The sequence below is a fragment of the Ambystoma mexicanum genome, chromosome 6p (assembly GCF_040938575.1).
Source record: "Ambystoma mexicanum isolate Mex_15411 chromosome 6p, UKY_AmexF1_1, whole genome shotgun sequence".
Classification (NCBI taxonomy): domain Eukaryota; kingdom Metazoa; phylum Chordata; class Amphibia; order Caudata; family Ambystomatidae; genus Ambystoma; species Ambystoma mexicanum.
The window spans coordinates 103,192,735-103,216,538 of NC_090935.1; the positions used below are offsets into that span (position 1 = coordinate 103,192,735).

Below are 23,804 nucleotides of genomic sequence, written 5' to 3' on the forward strand. Positions count from 1 at the left end.
ATGAGAATAGACAGAAGGTCAAAGGCCCACTAGCCAACCCTATTGGCGAGGAAATATGGGTAAAATGTTTACTAGGTCGTAATTCAGTAGAGGCTGAGGCCCCTATGACATCTGGGGAGAAGGCTCCTTCCCCTCCGCCTTTCGATGTCTCTGCGGAGGCCATTTACAACAAAATAATGTTTCCCTCAAGTCCTCCAGAGCTCCCGGCCCTAACAGGTTGGCCAATGTAGTAATTAAGAGCAACTCTGCATTTTGGGCATACTTCTTCTCTATTCTCTTTAAAAAGACCTTAGCTCAGGGGACTATTCCCCATTCCTGGCAAATGGCTATTCTTATCCCTGTTTCTAAAAAGGGTAGCCGCAAGACCCTAACAACTATAGGCTCCTTTCTATGCTTGACATCACTGGCAAACTTTTTGCCTCACTACTGCTTAGTGAGCTGCAGAAGTGGGCAGAACAGACCAATATACTCAGCAGATTCCAATGAGGTTTCCGGCGAGACTTTTCCACCTCTCATAATCTTCTGGTGATGGATATGCTTTGCACATGGGTGCTCAGCAAGGGGCAGCCCCCGCTTTATGCCCTCTATATTGATTTCAAGGCGGCCTTTGACTCTATCCCTAGAGCAAGGCTATGGACTAAGCTGGAAACAATGGGTTGCCCTACTGGTCTCTTATTCTATCTTAGACAGTTGCATCATAATACCTCTATTTGCCTCAGATTAAATCAGGAGGGCAGCATGACTAGAAAGGTGATCCAGAATAGGGGGGTAAAGCAGGGCTGCGTTACTGCTCCCCTCATTTACAATCTATATGTATATGATATCCCTGCAGCACTAGCCGAGGCCAACAACTGCCCTCCCAAAATTGGTGAGGCACCGTGCACAGTTTTAGCATATGCAGACGACTTGGTCGTATTTGATAATACTATAGCTGGAATTAGGCGCTCTGCTGTTGCTCTATGGGATTACGCCAAGATTAATGGCTTGACCATTAACCTGGACAAAACAAAGGTGCTCAGATTCACTAGGAAAAGAACCTCCCGAGTTAATCTGAGGGTTCATAATAACCATATACTCTATGCTCCATAATATTGGTATCTTGGAGTGGAAATTGAGCCGCTGGGCGACTATCCCCTGTGTAGGCAAGGACGTATAACAAGGGCAATGCAAGTCATAGTATTAATATCTTCGTTCACTAACAAGCAGGGCGGTTTCACTCTATGGGGGACAAGACACTTATCCATCCAAGTGTTTGCCCCCATGATTACCTATGGCCTTGAGTCTCTTCTTTCCTTCTATCTGGCTTGGCTGCAAGTGATGGAGGGTAAATTCTGGCGCCGGATACTGGGATTACCCCGAGTGTTCCAATGGCCCTGATCCGGCTTGAATAGGGCCTTCCCTCACTTAAAGCACTGTTACTCAAAAGGAGGGCAGGATTCTATCTTAAAATGACTGGCAGTTTTCCCAATCCTTTATTGGCTGTGATGCATCAGGAAGTAATTAGAAAATATACCACTTCCCCCCTTCAGAAAGCCATGACCAAGTTCTTCATAGACATAGGCTGGACGCACAGAGGGGCAACTGTCTCCATGGAAGTCCTAAAAGCGCTTGATAAAAAGGTGGACTTGTGGGATTGGCTGGAGAATTTTTCACATCTGAGCAGCCTAAAGACCTATCATTTTGTAAAATATAGACTTTATAATTGCATGAAACCACAAGCATACCTGTATCTTTGTCCCACCAAAAGGCTCCGGCGTTTTATTATTTTGTTCCGTTTGGAACAATTGCCCACCTTGTATAACATAGGAGCCAGGGAAAAGAACCCTGTCAATGAGCGAGTTTGTCGTACATGCAAATCCCCTGAATGCTTGGAGACAGCTCAACATCGGTTAACTGAGTGTTTAACACTAAATCATTCAATCTCTAAATATCTTGGGGAATTTGTACACGATCCTGCAACCATCTGCGAAACTTCATTCTGGCTTTACTGCTCCAACACCTGCAATATGCACCTGTTCATTGCACTGTATAATGTTTGGCAGCAGATTGAAAAAGAGCTGGGCTCCCTGATCTGAAAAATCCCTAGACGGTGGAGTAAAGATTGCACGTATCACTCTGGTTAAGGGTGTCTCTAGTAGAAACGTGTAATTTCTCCGATGTGCAGCTAAGACTGTGTTGATATGTGGGCAAAGACAATAAGCTATATACAATTGTTTTTATATGATTTTTGACTCTTTCAGGTTGTAAATATTTTAAGAAAAATTGCTTCATTATATATGTTTTTTACTTTTTGTATATGATATTTGTTGATTTGTTTCTTCTTTTATGAGGTATATTAATGTATGTAAGTTGTATTATGTGTAAGCGTTGAATTTATTTTCAATCTATATCACATTCAAGAATTATTATTATTATTATCCATCACTCTTCCCATTATGTGCATGATCTGAATGACACAAGGCCTAGTAAGATTATTTTTTTGTCCTCCCTTGTTTACCTCTCCTTGTCTTGTCATGCTTAGAAACTCTTGTGTACAGGCGCATTATAAATGCACATTATATCATTATGCAGCACCCTGAAACATGACAGGCCAATTTTACTTTTTATTCCCCCGTGATAACCTGTAAAAAGAAAACACAGTTCTAACAAATACTTCAGAGACTTGGTCGCTCATGAGGCTTCCACTAATGTAAGGATAATGAATGCAGCAACCTAGATCCTGACAGTACAATTGTGCTTTACAATCTACTTTATTTGGAGTCTGAGTTAAATAAAATCTAGCACTCTTCAATTGGTCAAAATAGATTAACATGTGCAGTGCTCTGTATTTTGGATTTCCCTGCATGCTTCCTTTTCTAGCAACACTCTAACATAACAAACATTGTAGTGAACTATTCTTCTTCGCATATGATGAAAGTCTTTTTCTTTTCCCCTATTCACTGATGGTTTGCAATGGGGATATAGGTGGTTCTACGTTACCTTATAGGAATATACCATTATTCACACTGGGAGAGAGGTTGGAGATTTCACCCTGTGTCATTTGGCTACGTAGGAATTAATTAAATTATTAATAAACCACAATTACTAGGGGGTTTACTTCTGCCTGCCCACCCAGTCAGAAAGGGGAAGGAAACAGATCCCCCAATACTTGGCTCTTTTAAACAAGTTTACTCACTTGGAATTTCTCTGGGCTGTATGCTCAGGAAAAGTCATCAGGGCCCCTGGATCATCTCATGGGAAGATTAGAGACTTGGGTAGGTGGCCTCTCCATGTTCAGCCATTGAGGCCCCAAGGATCAATCCCTCTATATGCCTCTACAGTTTCCCTCCAGATTGTAATCTTTCTCCTGGTCTCATCCACCTCCTTCTGTCTTCCTTCCAATGATTTTATAGAGCTCCGGTCAGCTGAGACCACTCAGATCATTTCAGACAGCTCATCATTTTGGGCAAAGCCCTCCTTTCCCATTTTGCATCTACTTTTAAATTCCTATTCACGCCCCAAAATCACTTAATTATGATGTACCAGCTTATTGGCTCATGATTCGGATGGGACATCTATTGTCCTACCCCTTAAACAAGGACTTGCCTCTTCCCTCCGATTGCTCCTGAGCTTTATAGGCTCCACCTCTGGGAGTTATGACTCCACCCATTTGCATTATTATTTTAGAACACTCCAGTTATGATCTTAAAAAATCTGCATGACAACTATTTCCAATTTACAAATAAGAGTCACAAACTACATATTTTTCAATTGGTCAGATCATGCCAGAAGGAATGCACTGTATCCCATGTTGACACGCAGCTGCAAGTGCAAATGGCAGATTTGTGTGCATTCAACTGACAGCATTCTGTGAGTGCAGACTCGCAGACATTTGCTGGTGGTCTGAAAGCACCATTGTTCTCAAAAAACATGTTTCCCAACTATTACATCTGCGGATTGGATGAGTTTACTTAGTCCCATCTACTCGACAGTAGGACTATAAGAAGGGAGCAGGGAGTGCATACTGTGAGTACAGACTTGCAGACATTTGCTGGCGCTCTGAAAGTATCTTTGTTCTCAAAACACGTGGTTCCCAACTATAACATCTGTGGATTGGAGGAGTTTTCTTAGTCCCACCTACTCCCTGGAAGGACTATAACAAGGGAGAAGGCGCGCATTTGTATTATTTAATTCAGTACCGGTGGAGGCGATACGATTAAATTTACACCTGCAATCTCTACCGTGATTGTGAACTATAGTCTGATATTATTTTCAGGGTTAATAAGCATGATTAAAATCTGTATTGCACTATGGCTCATGGTCACCGCTATACCCACAGTGCTTGGTACAGGGATATGGGGAATATGGCTCTCACACACTGTTGTGACATTTCCTTAACTTGCACTTCGGAACAAGAGGTACCTGTGTTTCTAAGTTAATTGGGCCCGAAGACCTGGGATTATGATCCGGTGCTATGTTTGGGCAGTTTGTCAAAAATGTGCAAATATTTGGTTTATGCGCAACAAACGCTGTTTAGTCAAAGTCCCCGGCAGTACCTAGTTAAGCTGCATATTCCTGCTTTGATACGTTTTATTTTGTATTTGCGATTTGATATTCTTCCTGTGTTCCTTATGATGACCGTATTTGTCGCTTATGCAAGCACAAAGTGGAGACAGTGCATCACATATTGTTTCACTGCACAGTTTTAAGCTCGTTTTATGTTAAAGGCTATGCTAAATTTACGTCATACGAGTCAGACCAATTTTTGAGCATGTTATACGCGGCCTATCACATATGGCTCAGGGCCTAAAGAATGTTGGAGCACAATGATAGCATAACGGAAGTCTTGATTAGGTAGAACACTTTATATTTTCTTTGATATCATGGACTCATATGTGCACTAGATTGAAATCTTTCTATAAATGTCAAATACTCAAACTTCGTAACATATATTGCTAATATTGTTTTAAATGTTGCCCTAACAGGGGTTTTATTAAATGAAATGTATGTTTTATGTAATGTTTTACAAACAAATTAATATGTATTATATGTTTTAAACTCAGTGTAAAAGGTTGTTTATGCAACTATATGCACTGAGGTAGAGTGGGCGAAAAAGGTGAGAAGGAGAGTGGGTGAGTGAGGTAAATCAGAATAGATGAATGGAGTAAGATAGAGTAGGTTGAGAGAAAGTGGGTAAGTGGGATGAGGTAGAGGGAAGCGAGGTAGAGTGGGTGAGCGAGGTGAGGTGATTTGCAGTAAGCAGGGTGAGGCACAGTAGTGTGGGATATTTTGACCCATGCCGATGTGCCCCACTGCCTCACTTTACAAATGGGGAAAGAAACAGCCAAAAATGGATGTGCTAACTCCTGTGTGTGCATAAAACTGAGTGTGGGTCACAATCACAAAAGGCTGCACACCCCTGCCACACACAGTCAAAGTGGGGGTGAAAACAGAACTCACTGCAGCAGCATGCCAGTGGGTACTGTTACCTTTAAGATGAAACAAGGCCACAGAATTGGGCTAAAAACTGAAAATGCCTTTTAAAACGCAGCTTTGTAACCTTCAAGGTGCTGTTTGGCACTAGATCTATTCATTTTTCAGTGAACCATTAAAATTAAAAGGGGTACAGATCATCCAGTGTGGCCAGAGAAACCGGGCCTCATTGACTGACAGCAGCAAAGAAATGTATCTGAGGAAACAATTGTTGTCAGTTCCACAGGAAAAATGCAGCTAAAAGTGGCAACATGTAACAAGTTCAGCTGTGCAGAGAGTACTCCAAGCAAAGGCTAGATACATACATCCAGACTGCAGACAAATCCTAGCACTCAAAGGAAGAACTGGTGCTGAATAAAATGGGTGTGCTGCAGAGGAAACTCTGATGTAAAGGATTCAGTTTAAATGTGCTTTTTCCATGAAAAAGTGCAAAATCGCCTGTTTAAAAGCATGTTTTTGTGAAAGGCCTAATTCTTTAAATGTCAAAATCCCCTATGAACTGTGTTCATTTATATGGTTAATGAAAGAAATAGGTAAAACTTAAAGTAACCCAGTCTGGAGTAATTAAATATTTAATTCTGAGCTGGCAGTTCAGCCTGGGAATGGTTGACACTCTACTGCTAGCAGGAAGGCTTAATTGATGTGGGGAGGTTCTCGCATAGTCAGAACAAAGAACTCATTAGATATTCGTCTGTGGCCAGCCAAGGACAATGGCAGGCTTGAACACTGATCCCTTCAGGGGAGGGGCAGGAAACTTCCCTGTGGACCCCACCCTGATCAAATGAATTTGACAGCTGTTGCCAGTTGAAAGGAAAGTAAAAAAAATCTGCTAAAGGACATTTGTTGTTTAAAGGCATATTTGTAATTAAGCTTTGAAAACCTTTAACTTTGCAACATGAAGGAGGACAAATCTAAAAATTGGTAGTTGTAAATCTAATTTTATGTTCTTTCTTTGAAGGTGTGATTGACCCCTGTACTACATAAGGCACAAAAGTTACACAAAAAGAATTACTGTGGCAAGACTACTGATGCTGCAAATATAATATTGTATATCCGTGTAGTGGGGGTGATTGCATAGATATTTATTGAATTAGGAATTGTTAGGCCAAACCGTTATGATTAAAATTGACAAAATTCCACAGAATGACAAAGCCAGCTCTCACTGACATGGGAATTGGACGTAAAGGTAACCCACAAAATAAGTAATGTATGTGTCTGATTTTATTAGAGGGCATAAGTATAGAAATGGGTATTTGTGGGAAAGTTAAGGTTTGGTCCAAATCACTGTGGGAGATCCCAAGTCACATCATAAAATATGACAGCTCTTTCTGTCTTCCAACCAGAAGAAGGCAAGAGCCTCTGACCACTCACAGCGTGGGGGTGTGGTTTGTAATTCTGCCCCCACTATAAACTAGTGATGTCACTTGGCATGATAAATAAGGGAACTTCACCGCACACAAGACTCTCTGATTCCTGACTCCATCCTGATTTCCACGTGACGCCCTGTTCCAGAATTCCTCATCTTGTTCCTGTTCCAGATTTCTTTCCAAAGTAATGCCTCAGCATTTGCTAAACCCTTTTCAGCTAGGCCCAAATTCTGAACCATCCCAAACTTCAGGGAAATAATTCTGATCCAGTTTGGCTTGCTACCATTCATGCTTGTCTGCTGAAACTTGCCATCCCACTAATCTCCAGTGTCCAGTGACCAGAAGGGCCAATCCAATCCAATCCAGCCTGAGGTACAGTCCAATTGACCAGAACCGCCCAGCTGACAATCCCGTCAGAAGTACCCTGCTGCCTGTAGGCCCGATCCGTGATGACTAGAACCTGACGGTCCAATCTTAAATTACAGTGGGCTGTAAGTATAAACAGGAATCATAGGAACCCATAGTATATTTGCCTTATCCTATCCCATCTCTCAACCTATTCCATCTTTAACTTAAGAACCTCTAATAGTGTCAGAACCATTCTTGCAACCCTGTTTGTAATCCCCAGTGTTAGCGCTGATTTTTCTTATTTGTTTTACTAGACCATAAGCCATTAGTGATTTGGATTAAATAAAGTAATTCCCATAACGAAAAACAGAGTATCCGCCACGTGAAGGGTTACAATTGGCTGTGTGTAACTGTGGAGATTCACAGGTGGCATTCTCTTTTTCTTAGTCATTAATATAGTTTAAATAAAACCAAACTGTCATTTTTAAAACCGAATTTCTGTTTTTCTCTGTTCTATTTTTTTCAAAAACACCTCTAATTCATACTTGCATTACTTCTTCAATTTTATAGCTAGAGACTTAATTTTAACTCTGAGTTAAACCTAAGACCTGTAGCTACATCCACAACCAAAATCCACAGTGCAAAATATTTGACCTGTTTTAATCAAAATTCGCATAGTGAAAATTAGGCGGAAATCCACAGTTTTGCAAATGTTTTACACATGTCTTTTCCCATTCAAAGTGTTTCTTAACTCCCATTCTGATTTAAAGTGTGTTCTGTTGCCTATATTGTAGCTCATGTTGGTTAGAATCTGTTTAGTATTGCTCCTGTAGAAATGTATATCAATTTAAGGATGTATGCACACTTTTCATTGTTTCCCAAAGCCAATTTCAACTGTCAGTTTAAAAGTGTAAAATTTCCCAAAACGATTTTCTCTCTTGTTTGGGGAGGGAAGATTGCATTCCAACTCTATACACTGTTCTTTTATTCCTGAATACCTGCGGCATACTTACATCTGTGTAGAATTCCTCATTTGTGAATTAAGACATTTGCAGGGGGAAACTTTAACCTAAGAGCTATCTTTATCTTTTCACAAACCAAAACTGTTCTTTTCCCTGTATTATAACCTCTTTGGTCTGCTCAAAAGTGAATTCAATTGCCTTACTTATTTCCTGAATTGTTTTGTCACCACATTGGTGATTGCTGCCCCATATATATTAATTTGTGTTTGATTTGAATTTTCAATAAATAAATAAATAATACCTTTACCAACCAGCCTGATTGCTGGTCCACTGTGACATGAGAAGGGTGTGCTATGAGTGGTATATCACTCATAATATTGAACATATAGACACAATAAATACATATTTCATTTGCGCATTACATGCTGGGCGAGACCCGGGTGTTTGCCTGATTGAAATCCTTAACAGTCGGTGAGATAGAGTGGGTGAGCAGGGCAAAATAGAGTAGGGTACGATGAGCGAGGTAGTGGTGGCTAAGGGAGTGTGGGATCAGTGTGGAAAGAAAGTGTGAATGAGTGAGGAGAGGTAGAACAAAAGAGCAAGCTGAATGAAAATGGGTAAGTTGGTAAGTGGGTGTATGTAAAATGGTATTAAAGAGAGTGGCTAAGTGGATTGAATTAGAGTCGATAAACTGAGTGGGATAGAGTGGGATGAGGGAGAGAAGGTGAGCAAGAAGAACCTGAGGATGTGAGTGGTGTGTAGTAGAGGAGGTGAGTAGAGTGAGGTTGAATGGGGTTAGGGAGATAGACGTTAGTCGGGCAGGAAAGAGTGGTTGAGTATGGTGAGGTAGAATGGGTTATGTGAGTGGGGTAAGTAGACTGAGGTGAGATAGTATGGATGAGTGGTATGAGATAGAGTGGGATGGACTCATGATGAAGTGGTGGGAGGGAGAGCAGGACAAGTGGGGTGAGGGAAAGTGTGTGAGTGGGATGAGATCAAGAAGGTGAGTGGGGTGAGGAAGAGTTGATGAATGGGGTGAGGTAGATGTGGTGAGTGGCTTAAGGGAGAGTGGGTGTATGGGGCGAGGTAGAGTGGAGTAGCGTGGAATGAGGGAGATTTGGTGAGTATGGTGAGGTGGAATAGGCGTTCACAGTAAAGGAGATTGGGTGGGTAGAGTGTCATAGGGTGAAAGGAGAAAAAGTGTCATTACCATGATGAGGAAGAATGGGTTGGGGGAGTGGAGGAGCTTGGTGCATAGAGTGGGTGAGCAGGGTCAGGTGGAAGGAGATGCAAAATAGCAGAAAGAACGTATTGAGTGAGTTTAGGGAGAGTTGTTGAGTGGGGTGACATAGAGTAGGTGTGTAGGGTGAAGGAGATTTTGGTGAGTGGTTGAGGTAGAGTGGGGAGAGCGGTTAGCAGAGTGAGGTCAAGCAGAGTAAGTGAGCAGGGTGAGGGAGAGTGTGTGGTGACCAGGATACGGTAAAGGGAGATGAGGGAGAGTGTAATGTGAAGGGTAAGGGTGAATGGGATAAGGTAGATAGATGTGTGAGGTGATGGCGATTGAGGGATTCGGGTGAGGATGAGGGGGGTGAGAGTGAGTTGGTGAGTGGAGTGAGATAGAATAGAAGAGTGTGATGGGGTAAAAGAGAGAACAGAGAGCATGTAAAGTCATCAGGTATGGACTCCCTATCTTAGGTTTGCATTCTTATTCATTCAAAACATGGTATTTAACCTTTGTTATTTTTGCAGTTTTTATCTTGTATGTGTACCCTGATGAAGATGTAGCCATTAAATTGATAGGTTTGGTGTCGAAAGCATGTCACTTTTGTCCTGTAAATACAATCTAACTACATTAGTTGTTGTTTCTGTAAAATCAATTGTAGTATAATTGTTGGTTTTTCAATACATTTTTATTATACACTTTCTTTCTTTATTAATAGATACAGTATGAATATTTGATCTAAAAAAGTATATGTTTGTGAACACAATATAAAGAATTAATATATGTTTTTGTGTTTTTTTTATGCGTGGGGATTACAATATCAAAAAGCCTTCATAATTATTCCAAAGAATATGCAAATAAGTGTTCGTTCTGTTGGAAAGGAAATGAACCTGTCCCACCCCCCTAGGCGAATTAGAGTGAAGTGAGTCCCATAGATAAACATGCAATGTACCCGAGGGGCGAGGGCCATGCTAGGAAACTATGCACAAACAGTATTTTGCATGAATTGCAGATGCATAGATTTAGTGTGCATATAAAGAGACACAATTTTGTAGTTATGGAATATACATCCAATCCTGCATGCCCATGCGGTAAACGTAGGGCCAATTGAGAAACCTGAACAGGCCCAAACGCTGATGGTAGAAGGACCTACGCTGCTAATTTCCGTAGAAGCCTCACTTTGTTCCTTAACTGTTGCAATTACTTGTTATCCCAAAAAAGAATGCGCCCTGCAAGGCCACGAGACATCACCAGGCTCCTCGCTGCGCACATTCATCACAGCCAGGCCACCAGCAGACCTCCAACCCCCCTTGCCCACTAGGAGTAATGGCACCCACAACTGACCCAGTTCAAGACCCCTGAATTCCGCAATAGTAGGTGACCTCTGCCCACCAACCATAAAACCAGTGGTCATAAAAGATCTGAACAAACACGACCATTTCACCTTCTCCCATAATGACACACTTTGTAATACGAGGTACAGGGACAAATAAATGACAGTCCAAAGCGAGGGTGGAAGCCTTGGGTGCGGAGAGTGCGATATGAACTGAGCAAAGAATATGTGGGACAGAATTATCGTGTGTGCCCCCCCCCCGTGCCAGTCCCCGAGTTTCTCAGGTGCATGCCATAATGCCATAATGAGTACCATTATCTTGCAATAGTAACATTGTAATAGCAACTTACGAGGAGCATGACCTTCAGGCCCTGGAGAGATGAGCTCAGCTGACCCCACATGATGGAAGACGGACGCAAAAGGCTGGGACCAATCACAGCCTGGCATCCCCTATGGAGCAGGCCCATGTATAGGGTCTCACCAACCATCCACGCAGGCTTTTACTGTAAAGTGATGATGATGTGCTGCCTTATAAGCTTCTGCTTGTACTAATTCCTGCAGAACGTTCGCCAGCATCCTTATTTTTGTTATCCTTGCAACAAATCTTTTGGCTTTTTTCCGTAGCGGGTTGTATTATTTCTGACGTGAGCGTACAGGGGCCTGCTGTCAGTCCTTAAAGTATTTGTCCATTGTGCTCCTCGAGTTATTGGGGCATTACCATCTTTTTTTCCAATTGTTTGTTATGGACAGCATTGCCATTAGTAGGGAGAAGGAATGGCATTGATGTGCATGCTTTCCAAGACTGACTTTAATTAGCTGCACTAATTAGACCTTCATATGCTCCATCATGTGATATTTGCTTGTACCGTCCCCATGCTGCACCTTCACCCAAAGATATGATAACATGTTTCCTATCCATAAAAGAATGCATGTGAATGATGAGAGCAGAAATCCTCAGAAGTGTTTTTCTTTTCCGTTATCTAGCTTGTGTCGCAAAAGTACCAGCGAGAAATGGAAATGGAAAGCGACACCGAGATCGATCCTGCACTGCTCAAGGAAAGCCAAGCTGTGAATCAAGATTACGTCAATTCACGATATGACCGAGGGCACCTTAACCCATGTCAACATCACCGTCATGCATCCGATTCGCTGGCAACCTGCACCTTAACCAACATCGTGCCACAGAACCCAGTCCTCAACCAAGGGGCATGGAGAGAGTATGAAGAATCATTTAGACGACGAGCAGCAAACTGCATTATGACGTATGTCATTACGGGAGTGATCCCTGGAAATAACTACATATCTGATGGGAGAGTCAATATTCCAGGTTATATCTGGTCTGCAGCCTGCTGTACGCGGAATCAGGGAGGTCCCATGACCTGGGCCGTCATTGCCTTAAACGATCGGGAAGGTACAGTAGACGACATCAGTGTAAAAGACCTTGAGGAGAAACTTGCCACTCACCCAAAGAGACCAGTCAAGCTGTTCCATGAAGACTGCCCAAGAAACCCAGGACAACCATTTTCTGAATCTTCTTGAGGATGGGAGGAAGATGGGAATGATCCCATTGGCAGCACTCCTGGAGAACACTCCTTTCCTAATGCCAGCTTTTATGCTACGTTCCTTGCTGTAGTGTATCTCCATTAGCATGTTAGATACGCCTGGCATATTCACTGATGCGTGCTCTATTTAGATGCTTTTCAGCCCCACCAAAGCAGCTTTAAACATTCAAGCGGCACTGCAAAGGTGCACAGTGCTGGCCCATTAGCTGAAAATGCATCAATTTCATTGCATATTGGATAGCAAGTATGATAGCAAATGGAAATCCTAATGGACAGCTATGATTAACTTTTGAACTCACCAGGGACTTTAATTCAGGATTCAGCTATAAGCAGTGCCCACTAAAGTATTATTAACCTTGAAAATGGCCCTACCACCTTCAATTTAACCTGCACATTCACTTGTAACCCCATTAAGTTAACTTGAAAGGAAATGTCACTGCAGCAATAGTGAACAGTGTAAGAGGTTTAACAAAGCACAGATCTGCAATATATTGACTATACCCAGAAAAACATGGGAACACGTTTCCAAGATTACAAAACCCCAAATCTCCAATGTAAATTGCATTGACATCGCTTTCATTACAAACATCCAGACATCTTCACCTCGCCTAGAAAAGCCTCCAGAACTCTCTGAGCCCCTAACCTACGTAGACACATGCTCTGTACTGACCACTGTGGCTTGAATGAGCGTCTTCCACTCTGTAATGTTTGAATCCAGCCTCCTCTCTCTACCCCTTCCTAAGAGAATGTAATCTAGAACTCACTCAGGACCTGACCTGTAGCCGGCTGAAGGCCTCTTTCTAATGACCCTTAATCCCCAACACATCACCATGCATGAATGAATGAGTGTCGGCACCGGCCTTAAGTGCTAAGCATAATAGGTACCACTGAGGGGCTTGCACCGTTGATTTTTTTTGTAATAGCTTTTTATTGCATTTTGAAGTGCAGAACAAAACAAGTGCATACCCGTTCATGTGAACGGCCTCTACAGCCCGCGCATAAGACAAGAACAACATCAGTTTCATCTGGGGGGGGTGGGGGGGGCATAAAAAAAGAAACTGTGCAAAAGCATGCGGCAGAGACATCCTCTGGGCTCGTCATCAAAGGGGGCACTATCTGCTTAACCCCTTAAGTGCCAAAGACGAGTATGCTCGTCCTTTGTGCATAGAGTTGCATAATAGCCTGGCAGTTGAAGGCCCACAGCATCGTGCTTACTGCAAAATAAGATATGTTCCTGATCTCGACCCATTTATTACCCATCAAGTGAATATTTGTTCCCTTGTCATATTTTCACAGCAGGTTATGCCAAACACAAAGAACTCAACTTCCTAGCAAGATGCATCCTCTTATTGTGCAGAAATACCCATCCCTGACCCATCAGTAGGGAGGTCGACCCATGTATCGGCTTCCTTGGCACAGGCTTCTAAAATCTTTTACTTCGTGTCTTGCCAGTCCGTGCTCTCTGCTAAAACCATCTAGTGATGCCACCTTACCGTATCACAATTTCTTTGCACCCTAATATAATTGCATTATTTTTGCACCTATACATTTGCATAATAGCTTGAACAAAATAGGTTAACAAAGGGATCTCAGTTCTTAGCAGTCTACCCATCCGCGCCTGTGCACCGTGAGCAGGAAAGGTTTTTATCACAACATTAGGTTTCTTCCTTTTCCTCTCAGTTATAGGTGCGAGATCTGGAAAGATGAGTGTCTCGTGCGATTGGTATTTCAAGACCCCATTTGCTGCTGCTTTCGAGACTCTCTCCTTATCTCACGCATCCAATAATCTGGCAATAAGTGATTCTCCGACTGTCGATTCTGGATGCTTGCTAATGGCATGCAACTTAATTCTATAACTTTTCTCAACATGTATGGGTCCTTCTTCCACCTCCAGGTCGAGGAAAGTCGAGAGCCAAGTAGGAACAAAGCAAATTGGATCATTCCCCTTAATGCCCACAGGCCGGCCAATCATGCTAAACGGTTTGGCTTGCATCGCATTTTCAAGATATTCTAGTCTGTTTTCCATTTCTTTTTCCTTTAATGGTTGGCTCCACCTCTTTTCCCATATGCTTCACTGCTGGTCCAGTTCATTTGTTCGCAGATCAAGCGTGGATGTTCTTGTTTCCAGATGTGCCACTTTTTCACTAAGTTTGTTAAATGTATTCCCAGACCTCAACACTGATGTCTCAGTATGCCCCAAGGCCGCATACACAGGACCCTGAAATGGGCAAGTCGTCATGAACACCTGCTGGTTAGGCTGCCAATGCATTTGTCCTTTCTTTTACTCTTCCCGGATGCCATTTGTTCTTTCCCCCTCTCTGTGTCATTTAAACCTGCATTTCCGGAAGCACTAAAAGTTCTGGGCAATGACTTTGCACAAGAATCTTACAATAACTTAAGGGTTGCCAGACGTTCTGATTTTGTCATTTTGATATACAATTATTACAGGAAAAGCCTTTTAGGTGTGACAGAAACGTCAATTATTCAATTTACCTGCAACCTAATTAAACCAAGATCCCTGTATTGTTAAAACATGTCAGCCCTAATATAAAATTGCTACTCCCAAATGGGCTTCACTATGGCACTTGGAAAACAGATGTCTGCCCACATCAAAGATGGACTCCGCTGATTCACCTCAACAGAGGAAAGGGTCTTTGCTGCGCTATCCATCAACCTTTGATGCCTGGAGTGTGGATTGTCCAGAGGAAAGTCGAGATGGAGACCGTCCTCCGCTCTGCAGCTCCCAAGCCTTTCTGTTCTCTTCCTCCCAACTCCCACGTAGCTGATGATTCCCTCACCCGTCTGGGTGATGCTGGGGTGTTCTGCTCCATCTCGGGATTGCCGCAGGTCACCACAAGGTTGCAGTTGTGTCACACCCCCTGCCCATGTTTTCGCCAACCTCAATGAGATGTTCACCATCGCACCCGGGGCCAACGGAGCAGAAAGACTGCTGGGAGTAGAGCCTCCAGGTGAGTGTGGTGCTCGCACAACGCCGCCATCTTGGCCACGCCCTCTACCCATAGTCACATGTGGCCTACATTAAAGAGGAGCCAATTCCCTAGCCAACAGGATACCATATCTATGGAGCTGGATTAATAAAAATAGCACAGGAAGCGAAGTGCACTCAACCTGACAGTTGTCAGTGAGAGTTTTATAAGAAGAACACAATAACCCTCAGACACCTAGAAACATGAACCAAACACCTAACTCACAATGAACCAAGAATCCAGCAACACTGAAAGTATTAATGCAGGACCTCTAGATGAAGGAAGCAGAGGAACACCAGATTGACATGGCATATGGGCAGCCTTTCAGGGTGATATCCTACTAATATTTTACACAATCATGAAATAATGATCATCCTGTTGCTTTTATAATGCATGCTCCTATTACTACTGCATCCTTCTTAACTAAGTTGCCTAATTGAATGTTCTTAGTTTCATTCTGCCGTAGTGTCAAACTCCCTAAACCTCCTCCGACTCCATCTTGTTACAGAAACCTGTGCTTTAGAGTTCAGAGAAACTCTGGACTAATGGTCATGAGTTGGTTGCATTCTAAATTATATGGTGCATCTCCTGAACTCTATACCCCTCTGATACACACCACTTAACACAACTTTACTTAATCAGCCAGTCAGTTCCGCCATCCTCAACACAATTAGACAAGATAACCAGTCTCAACAAGTCTTGAAAATCCTCTTCCAAAAGAGTCTAAGGATTGCTTAAAGGATTGCCAACTCCATGGTCGACCAAGCGACAGATTGCACTGATGTAGTGAAATTAGAGTCCTTGGCCATCAAGTGAAGTATAGGAATTTTTAGAGAGTAGAGCCAGGTGTCTCTTGATGCTATCCATCATCCAGAGAAGAGAAAAGTGGTCCAGCACTAAGAAAATTTAAACCATTCCTATACAGGGATAATGTTTCCTGAGAAAAACGGTTGCCAAAGGCTACATTTCCCCAAATTTGCACTTCCACAAATGTCAAGCACTTTCCCTAAATATTGTAGGACTGGAGTTAGAACCGTAAATAATACTCATCCTTGAAAAGGTGTTGGAAGGCTTATAGGGATGCAGGGAAAAGAATCACCTACCTGGTGACTTTTTTCCCCAAGGGACATTTTTACATAGAACTCAGAAGTTCTATTAAAGCTCAACTTGAAAGACAGCCGAAATTAAAAGGGCTTTCATGCAAACACCTGTTTCATCTGTTATGTTATGTTATTTTGCATTTATATAGCGCCTTATATACCATTGGTATGGTCTGAAGGCGCTGGTAGGTTGAACGCCCTTGGGAACCGAAGTTCGGGTCAGTAGAGAGAGTAGGGGGGAGTCAAAAAGTGCGTGTGCGCACTATGTATGTGTGCAGCTGGTGCGAAAACAAGTGGTAGCTGCTTCTTAGCTGTAGGTGTGGTGTTTGAGAGATCAGGAGTATGTGTTCGCTCTGGTCGGCTTTATCCGGAACGATTGTGGCTGCGTTAGGCCTGAGAAGAACGGCTGGCTGGGTGGTGAGAAACCAGCAATGTTTACTTAGAGTGATGTGGAGTAAGCGGGAGATGTAGATATGAGAACAGTTATACCGAATGGTGTCATAGTATCTCTGTGTTCTAGATGAGTGGTGGTGTAAGGGAGAGAGTAAGCGTGGGGTGTGGCGTGATGTATGTTTTCAAGAGTTTCCTTCATTCCAAGGCATGTTAAGTATCGTCCGTTGCACATAATCGCCCGTTCCTCATACTCGACCGCTCCACACATTCGTCCAGTCCGCACCCTACGTTTGGTTCGCACCCTCGTCCAGACAGCACACTTCGTCAGGTCTAGACACTTGTCGAGACTATATGCTCGTGTAGTTTATCCACTTGTCCAGTCTACATACTGGTCGAGGTAGGACACTCGTTCAGTCCATAATCAGTCGTGCGCTCCCCACACTCATGCGCTCCCCACACTTATGCGTTCCCCACACTCATCTGCTCTCAAAATCATCCGCTCTCAAAGTCATCCGCTCTCCACTCTCGTCCGCTCTCCACTCTCGTCCGCTCTCCACTCTCAAACCGCTCTCCGCACACTCACCCGATCTCCACTCTCACCCGATCTCAACTCTCACCCGATCTCCGCTCTCACCCGATCTCCGCTCTCACCCGATCTCCGCTCTCACCCGATATCCATACTTATCCGCTCTCCATAGTCCTCTGCTCTCCACAGTCCTACGCTCTCTAGAGTTCTCCGCTCTCCACCCGATCTCCGCTCTCCACAGTCCTCCGCTCTCCACAGTCCTCCGCTCTCCACAGTCCTCCGCTCTTTTCGGTTCCTCATACTAAGCCGCTCTATACACTCAACCGTTTTCCGCACTCAACCGTACTCCGCGCTCAACCGCGCTCATCCGCTCCCCACAACTCGTCCGCTCACACACACTCATGCGCTCTCCACACTCATGCACTATCCGCACTCCCCACACTCATCCGCTCCCCACACTCATCAGCTCCCCACACTCATCCGCTCCCCAGACTCATCCGCTCTCCACGCTCATCCGCTCTCCACGCTCATCCTCTCTTCACACTCACCCGCTCAACCACACTCACCCGCTCAACCACACTCACCACACTCGCCCGCTCTCTACACTCACCCGCTTTCCACACTCACCCGCTCACCACACTCACCACACTCGCCCGCTCTCTACACTCACCCGCTTTCCGCTCTCATCTGCACTACGCTCTCGCTCTCATCTGCACTACGCTCTCGCTCTCATCAGCTCTCATCCGTTCTCCTCCGTTCTCATCCACTCTCCTCCGTTCTCATCCACTCTCCTCTGTTCTCATCCACTCTCCTCCGTTCTCATCCTCTCTCCTCCGTTCTCATCCACTCTCATCCGTTCTCATCCACTCTCCTCTGTTCTCATCCACTCTCCTCCGTTCTCATCCACTCTCCTCCGTTCTCATCCACTCTCCTCCGTTCTCATCCATTCTTCTCCGTTCTCATCCACTCTCCTCCGTTCTCATCCACTCTCCTCCGTTCTCATCCACTCTCCTCCGTTCTCATCCACTCTCCTCCGTTCTCATCCAGTCTCCTCCGTTCTCATCCACTCTCCTCCGTTCTCATCCACTCTCCTCCGTTCTCATCCACTCTCCTCCGTTCTCATCCACACTCATCCGCTCTCCACATTCATCCGCTCTCCACACTCATCCGCTCTCCACACTCATCCGCTCTTCACACTCATCCGCTCTCCACACTCATCCGCTCTCCACACTCAACCGCTTTCCACACTCAACCGCTTTCCACACTCAACCGCTTTCCACACTCAACCGCTTTCCACAACTCATCTGCTCTCCAGTCACATCCACATGCTTCCGTTTAGTGTAATTGTCGGTTCTGTACGCTTCATCCATTCTAACTGTTTCATTTATGTCATTCACTGTATTCCCTTCTCATTCATTATGTCGTTTTGTTCGGTTCAGATTTCCTGAGTTTCTCAATGATTTATTCGTATTTTCTGTTTCATTGTTTTGATCTACTTTACTCGTTTAAGCCTGCTTGTCTTTCTGGTTTACATTCGAGTTTATTTAGCTGTCATTCTCGCTTCAGGTAGTTTGATGGGTCGGTATTATTGTGATGATGCTGGATTGGTTTTATGGGAAAAGCCAGGTTTTCAGTAGTTTGCGGAAGGACGTTAAGTCTTCAGTTAAGCGGATGTGGGGTGGGAGAGAGTTCCACAGGGTTGGAGCCAGTGCAGAGAATGATGATCCGCCTAGCCTGACTGAGTTTGTCTTGGGAATTACTAGGAGGCCGGCTGAGCTTGATCTTAGGGTGCGAGTGGGATGATAAGGTATTAGTTTGTCTTGAAGATATTGCGGTCCAGTTTTATGCAGTGCTCGATGCGAGAGGCATAAGGTTTTGAAAGCTACCCTACGGGCTACAGGAAGCCAGTGCAGTGTTTTAAGGGCTGGGGATATGTGGTCTCTTGGACTGAGCGCAAGTAGTAATTTGGCCGCTGCGTTTTGTGCTCTTTGGAGTTTATTCAGTTGGTAGGTATGGATTCCGAGGTAAAGGGGGTTTCCGTAGTCCAGTCTGGATATAACGATTGATTGGACAGCGGAGACTCTGTTGGGAAATGAGAGGTATGGAAAGACGCGCCTTAGGTTTTTAAGGTGATGGTGGGAGGACTTTGAGACATTGTTGACTTGGCGCGAGAGTGTTAGGTCGGAGTCTAGGGTGCATCCAAGATTTTTTACTGTTTTGGAGGGTGTAGGTGAGTTGCCCATGGCGGGTGGCCAGGGTAGTGGGTGCGGAAGAAGGTCGGAGTTGCCGCAAACCATGATTTCTGTTTTGGGGGGGTTTAACAAGAGGTGGCTTTGGGTCATCCAGCGCTCTATGTTTACGAGGCAGGATGCCAGGTCGGGTTGGGAGCTGGGTTTCGAGTTCAGGAATTTTAGAATTAGTTGAGTGTCGTCGGCGTAGTTGTAACATAGGATGTTGTGTGAACGAATTATTGGTGGGAGGGTGACCAGGTAGAGATTGAATAGGAGGGCGGATAGACATGCTCCTTGAGGGGCTCCCGTGTTGACTGGTCGGGCTTGGGAGGTAAAGCTGGAGAGTGTCGTTATTTGGTGCCTGTCTTTGAGGAATGAAGCTATCCATTTAAGAGCGGTTCCACAAATTCCTAGCGAGTGGAGGCGGTCTAGGAGTATCGAGTGATTGATCGTGTCAAAGGCAGCGGATAGGTCAAGAAGGATTAGAGCGGCACATCCCGCAGAGTCTGCTGTCATTTTAAGGTCGTCCCAGATCGAGGTTAAGGTGGTTTCAGTTCCGTGACGTGTTCTGAAACCCGATTGGGCGGGGTCAAGGAGATTGTTGGCTTCAACAAAGGCGTTTAGTTGGGAGTAGGCGGTTCGGTCAATGAGTTTGGCGAGGAATCTGGTGTTTGAGATTGGGCTGTAGTTTTTGGGCTCGAGAGGGTCGAGCGAGGGTTTTTTAATTAGAGGTTTGACGTGTACCATTTTGAATGCTTCGGGAAAAATACCGGAGGAAAGGGAGGCATTTATGATAGATCTTGCGTGTTCTCCTGCGCAGGTGGAGGCAAAGATTTCTTTAAGGGTTGTGGCTGGGCAGGGGTCCAGAGGGGATCCAGATGGTTTGCAGACAGATAGAAGTTTGAGAAATTGTTCTGGTGATATTGGACTAAAGGATTCGAATGTTGGTTGAGTTGAGGTTGTAGTTGACGGGCTGGCCGGTACGGGTGGAGGATTGTCAATTGGTTGTAAGAGAGCCAGTTTGGTGTTTAGAGTTTTTGTCCTTTCAATAGCTGTGGTGTAAAAGTGGAGGGAGAGTGAGTCACACAGTGATTGTGACGGGGTCGGGACGGTTGTATTACAAGTTGGATTGGTGAATTCGGAGATGATTTTGTGGAGTTCTTTGCTTGGGTTTTTGCAGTTTAGGATTCGGGTGTTGTAGTGGGCTTTTTTAGCTTTCCGGATTTCAGCCTTGTACCGGTACAGGTGACGGGCCAAGGTGGTCCTGCTTTCGTGGGTTTTCTCATTTTGCCAATTGCGTTCTAGGTATTTGTAGTGTCGTTTACTGGTCTTCAGCTCAGGAGTGAACCATCTGGGGAACGGGCCACGGCGGGTTGATGGTTTGCATGTAGGGGTGAGTTGCATCAAAGATGCGTTGAGCCATGAGTCAAAGGCTTCAGGTGTTAGTTGGTTTTTAGGGTGGCAGGTGGGTGGTGGGGACTGGAGGAGTGCCTCGGCTAGGTCAGGGGTGATTATTAGTTTTTTCCAGCATTTGCGTAGGATCGGAGGTTCAGATGCGGATACGGGAAGGGGGCCGGGTGGGGGGATGGCAAACGAGAGAATGAAGTGATCGGACCAGATGATAGGAGTTGGGGGCTTTAACTGAATCTTGGTGTCGGAGCTAAAGATGGCATCGAGAGTGTGTCCTTTAAAATGAGTCGGTCCATTTATGTGGGGTTGGAGATTAATTGCATCTAGACCGTCGATTAGGGCGTGTGTCATAGGATTGGTGGGGATGTCGAGCCATATGTTAAAGTCTCCGAGAAGGATGAGGTTGGGATGGTTTATCTAGAGGAACTGGGTGCATCCAACCAATGTTGCTATCTTTATAATCTCGGAGCAAATCTCCTTCTTCAAGAGGCCCAGATCTTTAGACCTCAGACTATTGACTGGAATGTATTGCGCAACCCCAACTGCAATGGCCGTACAGAGGGTTTTTGTGGATGAAACCGACAACCTGTGTGGAAGTCAATGCTGAGTTTTTCCACACGCCCATCACAAGGGTTCTTTGTGTAGTCCCTCCTTCTTCACTATACCCTGTCTTAGTAAAACAGTATGATTCAGTCTGAGCTTTGGCATGCTTTTTTTGACAGGTACACAAACTAGTGGATTTAAGCCAATTGTGGGCAACTGGCGGCCCTTTAGATGTGTTGGTCTACAACTCCCAGCAGCTCTAGCTATAATATTCAATGGTGAGGAAGCATGGGAGTTGCAGTCCAAAACATTTGGAGTTCCACAGGTTCCTCAGCGCCAATCTGGATCATTTCTGGCTCCTCCCTAGCACCTACCCTGCGCTCCCCACTCTACCTGAAACTCGGTTATCTGCTCCCTAATGTCTTCTTCCCCGGTTGCTTTAGATCCCTTGCTGCCAATTGCCTGCCACTCTCCTCCCCTGTTAGCGCTCCGCAGGGGTGTTGCTAGGTCTGAAAAAGAACTGGGGCTACTCTAATATTGGGACCGTCTGGACTTGGGGCTAGCTAGCCTTATGGCTGTAGTCCCTAAGCCTCTATCCGGGACTATGACCAAAAGACCCGGAGCTATAGCCCCTTCATCCCCCCTCTAGCAATGCCTCTGCCCCACTCCCTTTTTTTCCACCTATGACTATAAAGCTCTCTGTTGCTTCCCGAAGCTTGGTCCACACTCAATAAATACCTGAATAATAACAATAAGAAGAAGACGTTCCTGTGCACAGCATGTGGACACTGTTGCAATGATTTAGTCAAGAAGATAGTCTTTCTGAACTGATATTACTCATATCAAGAGGTTCAAGCCATACTGTTAAAAATAAATCCTGGATCGAGACATCATTAAGGGAACAATTGCATGTCCATATAATCTGATAACGTATCATTAATACGATGATAACAGTTCTCCACATTTGAATCTTTGAAGCAAAGGGTTGATATTTCACTGATGAAAGTGGCCTTGCTTGCACGTGATCAATGGTGCAGGCCCATTAGAAATAAAAAGTGCTTTCACTTTCTGCATCTTCCACGCCAAAAATGTTACCTGATCAGCATCATGGAAAATGACAACACTTCCCTATCAGCCCCATGTTATCATGTGTGGTGCTTATTTCCATTGAGTATCCAATGCATAAGGAGGCCAGTGCTACTCAGTCCTGCCAGCCACCACTAGGCGCTTCCTGGCTGAGCGTTCCACAAGGGCGAACAATATAGTCCATACATTGTGAGCCAGAAATGGGACCTACCGCCCACATTTAGCAATGCAATGTGCTCTGGGCATATGCTGCATGGTCTGAATATCAAGATATGCACCGGAGGAAAGATGGGCCTTTCTTTCATGTAACACTGTAGTGATGTAAGTATGTGATCAGAAACATATAACCCATAATGCATTTTACGCCCTAGCCGATAAGGTTCCACTCTAATGCACAGATAGTAACAGCAGTATGCATTGCACAATGCTTTTTACCATTGAGCAGATATGGTTCCAGTCTAATGCAAAGATATTAAAAGCAGTTTACATTGCATAAGGCTTTTTACCATTGAGCAGCTAAGGTTCCAGCCTAATGCACAGATAGTAACAGCAGTATGCATTGTTCAATGCGTTTTACCATTGAGAAGATATGGTTGCAGTCTAATGCACAGATAGTAAAAGCAGTTTACATTGGATAATGCGTTTTATCATTGAGCAGCTAAGTTTCCAGTCTAATGCACATATATTAACAACAGTTTACATTGCATAATGCTTATTACGATTGAGCAGAAAAGGTTCCAGTCAAATACACAGATATTAGCAGCATAAAGCTTTTTTTTTAATTTCCTAGCATCTGTTGCACCCTATTCATGTATCAGCAAATATATTCCATGGCGCTTTTATTGCAGCATTTATGATATTAAAGTAAGAATATTGATAGCAATGCACCATCTCCAATGATTTTTTGCTTGTCAGCAACACGTACAGTCTGGTAATGTACATCTATCTACAGAAGATCGCCCAAATAGTCTTGGTGCACCCTGTGTATTCAGCAATGCATTTCCAAAAACATCTCCGGATCTCAGTGGGAGTCTTACAACATTTGTGAACGTAGTTGACACATAATCATCAAGTGAAGACAACAGTGGGCGCTCCATGAGCTACGACAAACATGTAAGTGGTTATAACTACACGGCTCTCTACGTTCCTCTTTGTGCCACATGGATTGTGGCATGTATGTTAACCCGTACTTCACGGATAGGTGTGAATATCTCTCTCTTTCTTTCTGTCTCTCTCTCCCTCTCTCTCTCTCTCTCTCTCCC

The 23,804-nt window shown here is 44.3% G+C and overlaps 2 protein-coding genes across 2 annotated transcripts in view; both read left to right on the forward strand.

Annotated features, from left to right (window-relative positions):
* The window catches only part of LOC138511243 (endonuclease domain-containing 1 protein-like), a 45,187-nt gene extending 28,729 nt beyond the window's left edge, over positions 1–16,458 (forward strand). The window contains exon 3 of the mRNA XM_069626785.1: positions 11,689–16,458. Coding sequence (XP_069482886.1) covers positions 11,689–12,243 — 555 coding nt within the window. The 3' untranslated portion in view covers positions 12,244–16,458. The remainder of the gene's footprint in view (positions 1–11,688) is intronic.
* On the forward strand, positions 15,529–23,425 carry LOC138510698 (uncharacterized). The gene is made up of 2 exons (XM_069626469.1): positions 15,529–15,582; positions 17,477–23,425. Exons 1-2 carry the CDS (start codon positions 15,529–15,531, stop codon positions 18,614–18,616), a joined length of 1,194 nt encoding a protein of 397 aa, XP_069482570.1. The 3' UTR covers positions 18,617–23,425.
* Positions 23,426–23,804: the final 379 nt, after the last annotated feature.